Source organism: Plectropomus leopardus, chromosome 7, assembly GCF_008729295.1.
Source record: "Plectropomus leopardus isolate mb chromosome 7, YSFRI_Pleo_2.0, whole genome shotgun sequence".
In the NCBI taxonomy this organism is placed as follows: domain Eukaryota; kingdom Metazoa; phylum Chordata; class Actinopteri; order Perciformes; family Serranidae; genus Plectropomus; species Plectropomus leopardus.
The window spans coordinates 31203452-31215532 of record NC_056469.1 but is presented as its reverse complement, the minus strand read 5'-3'; the positions used below and the strand labels follow the sequence as shown (position 1 = coordinate 31215532).

At 37.7% G+C, this 12081-nt stretch overlaps 1 protein-coding gene across 2 annotated transcripts in view; it reads left to right on the top strand.

Moving 5' to 3' along the window:
- znf385d (zinc finger protein 385D) overlaps positions 1-12081 on the top strand; it is a 107555-nt gene that overhangs the window by 47348 nt on the left and 48126 nt on the right. For both annotated transcript variants that reach the window (XM_042490768.1, XM_042490769.1), the window contains exon 3: positions 2935-3042. In XM_042490768.1, coding sequence (XP_042346702.1) covers positions 2935-3042 — 108 coding nt within the window. The remainder of the gene's footprint in view (positions 1-2934; positions 3043-12081) is intronic.

Genomic DNA, 12081 nt, shown 5'->3' with positions numbered 1-12081 from the left:
TGCCTACCTTCTGCAGCACAATTGTCAAGGTGGATTAATCCTCCCACACACTGCCGGCACCTTTCTGCCTTCTGCAGCCAAGTGGTGCCTATTGAGACGCTTCCTCTGCGAGGCAGATGTGTTTGTTCATTCCCCAAAGCCCTGTCACCACACAGAGGGAGGCAGATCCCAACCAGACAAGCAGCGTGCAGCCGTGCAGGAGCATGCCCACTCCCAGTTAGTCCAAAAGATGAAAATGTAGGTGTTGAGGTTTCTCTGTTTCATGTGTGCATGTTGTCTGTGAATCATTGCAGGTACATTTTGAATAATGATGCTATTTTTTCATCTTTTCTTGAACAAACAATGTGCTTGCTTTTACTTGTGTACAATTGTTCACATTCAACAAACTCTCTTGATATTAAATTACTAATTTCTCATTCAAATAATGTTACCCAAGAGAAAAAAGAATTTCACACCATAGAGCTTCCTGTCCTGCTGTCGGAAATCATCAGACAAAAGCTAACCAATTTAGCGGTGTCAGTGGCTGTATTACAGGACCGGAAACAAATTATTAATACAGCAGAAAACAATTTGTCATCAAGGCAGCACCGTATTATGACAGAAACAAAAAAGACATGGTTTGATTAAACATAAAGTGCTGGAACAGTGAAGCAGTCCATGACTTAAATGAAAGTCTGTCACCGAGACCTGACAGTGATGAAGATGGACATGAGAATATTATACAGCACAGTAGGTGATGTTACACTGTGATTACCATTGATTGCAGTCATTAAATTATATAAATTGCCAAAACATACCAGTGAAACCATTCCACTGAAAATAAAGAAACATGATCAAAACTCTTCAACTCATGAACTGAGAGCCGTGATGCTGATATGATGAACAAAATGTTCATTTTGCATAAATTTCATGTTTTACTTGAGTTAGTTTCTTTCTGTGACATTGACATGACTGACATGACAATTTTCACATGTACTCAAGTTAAAGGTTTTTTTCAGACCAAACGTGAGTAATTCTTGCAAGTCAATTGCACATGAATTTGAAACTTCAAACCAGTCTATCCCTGTAACTTATCCACACCAAATTTGAAACTTTCATTTTTTTGCAGTTGAGGTTTTTTTTCCCCCACAGCTGTTTAGAATTTGTTTTATTATTTTACCAATACAATAATGACTTTTGCCCTTGTAATCAGTTGATTTTCTTGGATGTCAATTTCATAGTTCTCCATACGTCACATATCAGTTTGGGTATTGATCCCGCAAAATGCTCTTTGACAAAGAAAGTAAAGATGGTTAAAACAACAGAGAATATTTGGGGGACTGTAGCAGCTGAACTAGCTTGTGATTGCTTTATCTGACAATAGATTGTGGACATTATAAATGTCAGTAATTATATATAGTCATTGTGAAAAGTATACTTCAACACCTGACCATGTAGGATAAGCGATAATATAAACAATAACTTTTATTATTATTGTTATTAACTGCAATGGAAGAATATGAGCTCAATGTCTTGAGAAATCCACCGAGCCTCTAGATTATAAAATGACTAATAAACATTGTATTAGAGGACATGCATCACAAACACACACTCTGTGATAAACACAATTCACACCTCTTAAAATAACATGCTTCTTTTTGGTGCATCCCGCGATAATAATGAGCCCATCTCCAGTGCGTAGAGTTGAGTGTGAGTTTATTATAGTGTACTGAAAACAACAAATCGATAGTGTGATGAGGCAAAACTTAATTTTCGGGGGAATACATGGAACATAAATAATCATGTCGGCTTTGGCGAGAAAGGTTTGAACATGTGAAGTTGTCGAGTATTACGTATTTTCATTTCACTTATTGTTTGTTTGTCAGACCGTGCATGAGTCGTACAACCAGCCTGAACACGTTAACTTAATTTTTACCTACAAGAAAATACAGAAAAACTGGTGATCTCTATTGAATCACTTACTTACAAAAAACAAATATATTTGTAGGAGTTGTTCTTGCATGCAGCCCAGTGAATTTACCTTGCCAACAGGTGTAGTCTGTGAAACCATAGTTTGATATCTGCTTGTGTCTCAATGCCATAGAGCCTGGCTGTCTTCCAAAAACAGTAATAGGTAATACTCAGTATCTCTTCACTGCAATCCAAACAATGAAATCATTTTTTCGAAGGCAACTCTCCAACTACAGCTTGTTGTACAGGACCTGCAAACTTTGTGGCCCTTGTGGAACGTGGAACTGAGCGTTAAAGCACTTACTCTCGAAAGCTTCTCTTTGATCTATCGTGCCTTGGATTGCACCTCATTTGTACGTTGCTTTGGACAAAAGCGTCTGCTGAATAAATAAATGTAATCGGAAAGATGTCTCTTTTTACACTGCTTTGATAGTTTAATGAGCCGTGAGCAATAAACTCATCGAGCCGCACTGATCACAATGAAGGAAAATAAAAGAGCATCCCTTTTTTATGTGTTCTTTTACCATTTTTGGACAGCAATGAAATACTGTAGTATAAAGGCATGAGCAGAGTGTGTCTGCACTGTAAATAATGGTAAGTGGGTTAAATTCACTGTTGGTTTTAGTCTCTTCTGGGGAATTGTTGATGATTATAAAGAGATGCAATAACATCAGTGGTGTCCTCAAAGTGCTCACTTGAGGGATTTTTCCTACGACTGTCACAGTGAAGTCTCTACAGTCAAACACTGATGCCGTGAGCCTCGGGTAACCAAATGGGGTATTAATTCTTGATACGTCTGCGTTAATGTCGGAGCCAGAAAGCACCTGTTGAAGCGAAAGATGAATGGCCGGCTTTCCAAAGAGCTCCAGGCAGTCTGTTTCCTCTTTACGGCCCAGTGAGCGATGGAGGAGTGAAGGTGATTTACAGGTCAGCTTTAGCAACTGTTTTAATTAGCCTCTTTCCGTGTCTCCCTCCGTCCTCCAGATGGACCCCGTGCAGAAAGCCGTCCTCCATCACACCCTCGGCCTCCCTCCCACCGCAAAGAGGAAGCACGTCTCCTGCAGCGTCTGCCAGCTGAGGTTCAACTCACAGGTGAGCAGGTTTTCTTCTGAAATGGAAAACTTTACAAATAAATAAATAAACAGGAAATAACCCTGAACAACATTAAAACTTCAAAGAATTTTGTTTTCTGTTATGGTGTCAGCCGCGTCGTCCTTCACGGTGTTGTGCATGTTGAACGCGCTCATGTTTTTGATGAGAGGTGGATATATCCGTTATATCGATATATAAAATTAGTGAACATGAACTTCTCACGACAGACACTACACACACATGCATTTTAGCTGGAGGCAAACGCTATTTGTCATAGAAAAAGACGAATGGGTCCAACAAAACTGCAGACACTGATGCAGCAGTCCAGTGTTTGTTTCCCATCTGAATCTAATGTATTGTAATGTGCACTTTTTTGCCTAATCCTAACCATCCATGTCAGTGTATGCTCTTGTTGACGTCCTGGAGTTGGTTGTCATGTGCTTTTGTTGCCTGAACATAACCATGTGCAGCATAATCTCAACATGTGTTTGTATTGACATTTCGGTGGCAGCATCCCAGAACATAAATAGCAGATGTAGAAGGATACTGAGCGTGTGATATTTTGACGCGGAAGTCCACTGCAAAGTGTCAATATGTAACTACTTGGTATAAGAACTGTTGCAATATTTGAAGGAGCCTGATGTACAGATCCCAACAACAAAACTCACAGTGTGCCTGGGCCTAATATAACTGAATACCAGACACATCAGGAACGAATTTGAAACCCAAGTTGAAATATCCAACCAGTCGTAGACTGATGATCACAATACTTTATTTTATGTAAAAAAAAATGAATAAATGAATGTAAAGTACAGTATATTTTTTTTGGACTGTGAACTTAAAACTTCAAAATCTGGACTATGAAGTAGGTCATTTTGATCATACATGTAAATTTGTTTGAATTCATAGGCAGCCAAACTGAGGAACATCTGCACGTCATTAATTGTACGGAGCAGGCGGACATTTTTTTTTTTTTAATCTGGGGCGAGTGAATAAAGATATGTTGGTCACTGTTGACGGCATCTTGGATATTTAAAAGAAAAAGTGGGTATGGACAGGATGTCCCATATCTCATTAATGACTAACTCTATCTGACCAAGCAGTGGTCTGCAGTGTTTTAATAACGCCTTTTAGTATCAGCTCAGCTTTTTTGGAGCCTTGACTGTTGTTCCAAAACAGCACCAGGTACTATGCACCACTTTTACTGATGGAAACCCTAAATAGGGTGAGTTGAAAAGAACTGACTTTAGCAGTCATTGGAAATGTGACATTTGTGTTATATGCTAATTCTAGGGGATTTGTATGGTTGTCTTACCTCCAGAGCGCCAGTCATTACAGACTAACCGCTCAATGTGATGACGGGTGTATTCTGTCAGTCGTGCAATCTTTAAGCGGGGTTTTTCCAGCCTTTGTAGCTTTTCAGCTCATCTTCAGGTTCGTCTGAAGCTTTAGCTTGAACTGCTATCATCCAGCAATTGGTGCATTTTAATTTGAATAGTGTTAAACAGCATTTCAGTAACCTTTAGTTTAGACCTATACATTTTCAAATGAGTTCAGATGACTCGTAGTATTGAAAGTGATTTGCTGGCAGCAGCAAATGTGTTGCCAATCATTAGCTGCTTTTACACAGAAATCGCATAACATGATCTTGTCTTGAGGGTAAGGAGCTCCTGGACCTCATTGTTTCCCCCGTTTGCGGACATTTATGGTCGCTGTTCCTCGTCTTTGAATTAGCTGCTATGCTAACAGCTAATTCAAGCACACATAAATACATCAAAATGTCACACCCACACTGCCCATGGTCACATCTCTTCTTTACGTTTCACACAGACCTCTTTCCAACACTGTTCTTACCTCCTGTCCCGGCTCAGAGGCGATATCTTCCCTCTCTGCAATCAGACGTTACATACAGAAGGTGGCATTATGGCGTGATATTCACGCCTGGAACAGGCAGTATAAATGCAGCTATTTAATGCCTTAAACAAGATACCATAAACAGAATTAAGATGATCATCATTTACATGCTGTTTATTATTATAGTAAAAATACATGAGCGAAGAAAGAATAAAATAAGCTTTTGTAGAAAGTATGCAGTATATATACCATGGAATATGAATTTTAAAAACTTGTAGAGGTTCATGGCAAGAGACTTAACTTTTTTTTGGCAGTAGATTTGTACTGTAGCTGAAAGGGTACAGAAAATGGGTGAGTCACTGAGAGATTTAACTTCAGCAAAGAGTTGAAATACCATCCATGTTTTCAGTTTTCTGTAGGTGTTGGTGTTGAGAGTGAATCAGACAAAAGGTTGATAGAAAATCACACATTGTTAGCTGATATTTTGCTGTTACAGCGAGGCTTTGATTTGTCAGATGGACCAACAGATGTGAGAAAAAAAAATGTAATCTTTCATCCTCTATGAGTTTTTGTCACAGTACAGCAGGTGATGGAAAAAGCGGCAGTATGTATGGGGGTTTTGTTCGCATTGTAAAGTGGGATCCATCATGCAGACATCCATTACACTATCTCTGAAAAACTACTTATACAAGACATTCAGTGAAAAAGAAACAGGACTCAGTGACCTCTTAAACTCCACCATGTTAATAAATCAGGAGCTAAATGGTCTTTTGGTGTGATCTTTTTAAATTTCCATCATATCTCAAGAGTCACTAAATAAGAAATAAATAATAATACAAGGAACAATTTATATAAAGGAGAGAATAAAAACTGTGAATTTAAAAAGAATAGAACATAAGATAAATTATAGAAGCAATTTAAATATATAAAATGAGAAAATGGAATATAAAGGACACAAAATGTATGTACAAAAGGTGCAATGGAGGGATTGTACAGTTTTTCAGACCATATTCTTCAGGTTATCTGTCTTCTTTAACAAATAACCGTCTTCTAACAGATTCATTTCTCTTGTTTGGCCTCTCACTCACCGCCACTATTTCTTGAAACTCTATCCAGGAGGTTGGCTACATAACTGTTAATTAAGTATCAATAACAATATGGGAGAATGGGACCAAGATATGTGGGGACATCTTGCACCAGAGCATCAGTGCTTTGATGGACAAACTAATTAAAAGTGACCTTTGTTTGAATGACCTCAAATAGTATCTTTGCCATCTCTGCTCTGCAATTTATTGTTACTTATCAGCTTATATAAACACATTCATCAGCAGATATTTTGTCCATGGACCCAAAACCTGTTCGTCAGGTCCCACCAATCAATTCCTAAGTTCCTCAAAATGTAGCTTCTAGTAGCTCAGCCCTGTTTCCTAGAAATTACATTAATATGCAACTAATTAGAAACAGCAAATACATTTTAGGGGGACCTAATGCTGAGCAAATTGCATTTTCCAAGAATGTAATGAGGAAATATTGTAAATTAACAACTCTGGTAAGCCACAAAAATGTTGATACTGAACATATCAGCAAAATGTTCACTGAAAATGTCTTGCAGTTATCAGCAAAGTGTGCAATGACAGTTTTTTTAAGTTGAAAAATCTGTAGTCTTGAGATACAGTATATAGACAGGATATAAGTATATTAGCATATATAATTAGCTTTAATCAAAATTAATCAAAATTACAATCTTGCTCTAACCTTGACAAAAAAGGCATTTGTTGTCTAACCTAAATCAGGAGTCTTTGTTGTTTTGTTGTTTTTTTTTTTAATTAAAATGTAACCCAAATCACGATCTTTCCCGAACCTTGACCAAGGTCTTTGTTACCTAAACTCAAAACGGGAGTCTGGGCATGAACCCTGGCAACCATGGCAGCCCGTTTTTATTCCGAAGTCAACAATTACTGGCGTCTGTCGGTGTCTGACGCCAAAAGCCGTCTTTCACAGCAGCATGATACGCCAGTGAGCAGTGTCAGCTTGTAATGTCGCTGGACAAAACCTTTCATGGTGTTATGATATGCTGCCAGTAGGCACCTTGTGGCCTTCTGATGCGGCGCTGGACAGTGTCAGCCTGAAACACTGCTGGTAAAAACGTGATGTAATGACTTGGAATGAGAACATGTTGGTTGAGGTGTCCTGCACTCTGTACACCAACCATCCTCCCCCGCCGCCTCTTTGCAAAATCTACACAATATGAAAATGCAGTGTTTCATTAACTGAAGAAACACTCCAAATATGTTTTGAAATATGATCAAGGCGGTGATAATGTTGCCAAAGTAACATAGAAACAGAATTTCCCAGGGACAGGATTCAGTGGTCACACCCAACTGTGGTCGTCCTGATGTGTTAAATAACCACTTGGGTCATTTACAAAACAAAACACATTTTAATGTCAGTAAAACACATCTGTGATCTGCCTGTAGAAACCCATTCACATTGAAAAAAGGCACTGTTTGCTTTGCGATGATACAACATTAGAAGTGATTTGGTGGAGCGCTCTGGCTGTTTTGTCTTTAGTTGGTGAACAGTTTCACGTCTGAAGAAGGTCCTCTTAAAGTGAAAGCCTCTTCTTAGCATGCCACAATGGTGTTCAAAGTATGCACTGAAAGCTTTCTTTGCATTTATCTAAACCAGGCTCATGATAGTGCGATTATTGTTGGAGCGCTTGTCTTTATTTCTGGTTTCAACATAATGTATCATATAAGCAAAATAAATTATAGGAAGGAAGGAGATCAAATTTCTCTGAGTTCCCCACAAAGGATTTGTACAGTCATTAGCTCATATGTGTACACTCTACAATACAACACAATAATGAAATGCATTAATACGAGTTCGCTAAATCTGACCCAAGGACCAGCAGATGGGTTTCGATTTCCCTCTCTCCTAATTTCCATACCACTTCGAAAGTAATCAAAATATTTGAAAGGAGAATCCCTGCCGCTGCTGCTGCATGTTGTTAAATCAGATGCATCCCTAAATAGCAATGTCATCCCACTTTCATTAAAGGAGTAATCAATCTATTTCTTACTCTGAATGTGTCGGTGATTACTCAGGATGAGGTTATTATGTTTTACACGGGGAAATCTATCTCAGTATATATTTACTGTCCATCAACTGCTTCATTAGAGAGATGAGCTGTTTGTTTACCTGTCAATCAACAGGTAGTGCTGTGGTATCGGCTAATGTTGTTTAACTGTATTTAATATGCCTTTTTTTGCCACCCTTTATTTTTAACTACAATCCATAATATATCAGTTTTATTATTCTAGTAAGTCTAATAACATCAGACAACAGGACTACTGATGAAAGCTTTTCAACAGTTACAGCTGCATTTATTTGAATATTGATTATTGTGCATTATCTATATGCAAATAAAAAAATAATTGAATTGAGCTGGGAGGTTTCCAAAACCCTGAGGATTTTTTTTTTAATTATTTGTATTTTAGACCACAGCTACAACATAGGACTATCTAACTCTGCAATAGAAACGCTCCACCAGTGCCTACTAGTAATATAATTTTTTTGAGTATCTTTAAATTTGTGATATCAATCAAATCTAAAGTTAAAATGATATATAAGTCAATACAACAAATGATAGTTATTGAAATTGTATAATTTATCATTTTTATCATCACATAAACAAAGTTGAACATTTTTTCATTTACAAAATAACAAAACAAAACATAGTGATGCCAAAGATTTTTAATTTTTTTTAGAAATGCTCTTTTTTCTGAGCAGAGTGCAAAGGTGTTGCAATGTATTTATCTTTTATTCTTCTGGAGCCGCTGCATGTTATGCACCACAGGAGCACAGTGCAATGATGTTATTAAAAGCATACAGCGGGATCAAGTAGAAGACAGAATCCTTAGCTTTCTGCTGCAAAAAGATTAATAGCTCTGATTAGTATGGTTATGGATTATTGTAAATCTATTCCAACAGAACCATGCAAACAATGGCCTTCCATGGCCATCCACAGGTCTATTTTTAAAGGGTTAATATGCTTCAGTGACAGTTTATCATCAAATGAAATCACTACTGCTACGACGACAACTGACAATAATAAATATAATAAAAGGCTAATAACATATTTTATTTTATTTGTATTGTGCTTTAAAAGCTGCTCAAAGGCACTTTACGTGGAAATAAAGACAGGAAACTAAAAAAAAAAATTATAAAATGACTTCAAACACGAAAAAGGAAGGAGACAGTAAACTAATAGATCACAGATTTAAAGATACAAACAGGTGTGTTTTGAGTGTAGCTTCGAAAGAGGGGAGTGAGGGAGAACGTGTTGTCTGACAGTTTTGAAGGGAGACGTAGACGACTGAAGTTCGGACTGATGCGGAGCAGGAAGCCTCTGGTGTTCTGCTAAACACTGATCCAAGCTGCTCAGTTTGAGAGCAGTAAGTCTGTTTATAAACCAGTTAACGGGCTGACATCATGAAGGAAAAAGAGCCTCTCTGTTTTAAGATGTTTTAGCTTTACTATATGCAGTCATGTTTATGAGTATAGACCATAAACTGGAATCAAGTCTGTAATTTGTTGACGGCGCGAGAGTCACCTCATATAGTCTGATCTCCCTCAGCAGGGAATGTTTTATTACATGTTTACATTTTCGTTGCATTTAGAGCTCTTTCTTTATCGCTTTAGCTTGACTTTACCCTCATGTTTTTGTAAATTTAACTTGTTTGCTTGGAAAACCTGCAGTTTTTACAAGCTATTAATCAAAACATGATGAAATGGACACACCAGTTCTCATTTAAAGGCTTTCTTTGGAATTTACAACCTGGACTCCATTTTTCCATGTTTTTGTGTCTATCTCTGGGTTCAAATGGGGTCGTGTTTACTGTGTTCATGAGATGTGACCATATGAACGCCCCCCTGTTATAGTATTCACAACTTCATAAGCAGATATTTTCTGAGAGCTTTGTGTACAAGACTTTTCATGTCGTCAACATGAGTTCACAAGTTCAGTTTAAATGCAGCATAAGTGATTAAGGGGAACAGCAATTTTTGGTCCAGTATTGAGTGAGAGAGCTGCAGCCAGCGGCAGCCAAACAGGCTGCAATGTAAACACTCTGGGCATTTGTGCAACATCTTTTACATCCACAAAAATGTTATTTTTATTTGCCACAGACAGACTCCAATTGTTGGAGCGCTTGTCTTAGCAATTTGGCAGCTGTTAAACAAAAAGGATCTTACTCTAAAGCAAAATGATCTATATCTGTAGGAAACACTTCCATAATGTTGTCAGACATGTATAATATTCTGAGCCTGTCAGTGGCAAAAACAAGCACTTTAGTGGTCATACATTGACAATGCACAATAGCCCATAACATTACATTGTACACTGTTTCGTAGCTATTAGAGGCCAGCATTCTTGCTCAATGTTGGACCGATTTCAAAATTTGTAGTTCCCATTGGTCACCTGGACACAAAACATGGGAAAATAGGGTCCAGCAGTACAGAAACTACACTGTAAGTCTGATTTTCACCATAAGAATTTTTACAGGTCAGGAAGCATTGTAGGCACTCAAGAACATTACCGAATTCGACACAAGGAGCCAGGGTTCAACCTGCTCTGCTGGTAATACTTTCTGATTGGCCAGGAACAATCAGGACTCAGTAGACAAACACAAATCTCATCCTCTGTCATACAGTAGGGTCTGGTTTCGCATGAACAGAACTAATTCATACGACATCCATCCGAACAAATTAGAAATCAGAAGTGTTTGTAGATGCTTTGAAGTCAACTGGAAGGTGGTATGAAGAGCGGGGTGTCAGAGAGGAAGGGGAAACACATTGCCATATAAATACTGGGATGACAGCACAATGCATTAAAAAAAGCTGGCAGAAAAAGTTGTGAAAGAACTGAAAAGGTGAAAAAGGAGAGCTTGGGTGAGAAGTTCAAACGGCTCCAGTCATGGTGTGACTTGGGTGTGAATGTTGGATTGCTGATTTAAGAAAGTGGAGATCAGACACAGCCCCTTCGCCCATAAGATAAAGAGAAATTGAGTGTGTAAATGAGATGAAACAAAACTTAATTTAAACCTTTATCTAACCAGAACAGACTCTTATTGAAACCAGATGAAACAAGATATCAACAAAGGGATACTTTAAAAGCAACAGACCAACAGCAACACATCAAGATAAGGGAAATAAAACCAGATTAAAATGCTTTAAAATAAATCCACAATAAATGAATCACAAGACGGGTAGCACTGATAATCATTTTGTTTCCTTGCAGCTATGTGCTAAAGCAGAAATAAATACAAAGAACACAATAACTTTGTCTTGTTTCCTTGCAAGTAAAAACATTAACACAAACACTGTTACGTTATGTTTTGGGCCCTGGAGACCCCAAAATCTCTTGAACATTTAGTTTTATCACCTTGATGACATTGATTCTATGAGAGTTGGTCACAAACATGAGTTTGAACTGATGTTAAGTTTTACTAGTCTGCTGCAGAAAATGACGCAGTTTAGGGTATCACAGACTCCCCCTTTACTTCTAAGACATGGATAAATAAAATGGATTTGTATGTGTTGTGACCCCAGAACTCACTTTAAATACAACAATTTAAATATGCAGATAAAACAGTTTTGTAAGGGTTCCTAAAATGTAGCATTTCATCCATATGGAGGTTTTATGCAGTGGTTTTCATATGATTTACTTGAGTTTAATGCAAACAAAACAGAATGAAAATAAACAATAGCTCCCTGTCCAGAATTAATAGTTAGTTGAATGGATGTAAACTTACACGCATCCTCATAAAACGGTTCATATGTCACAAAAATGCACATACAACAGCTACGATATCTAGCAAATTAGGACCCAACAAGTAAAGTTATTGTGTTTCAATGTATCCTAATGGAATGGTTCTCACAATATCCTACAAAAATGCAGACACAATAGTCCATATAATATCTTACAGATTTTTGCCCCACGAATGACGTGACATCCTTAATGTTACATAATTAACATAAAGTTACTGTGGTTAGGTTTAGGAAAAGAAACATGGCAAGGACCTATCTTAAAATGACTCAAAATTCAGTCAAAGTTAACGTGGTTCTGAACGAAGGAAAGTCTGAGTGAAAAGTTTGTGGTTTTTTGACCCATCTACTTACAAG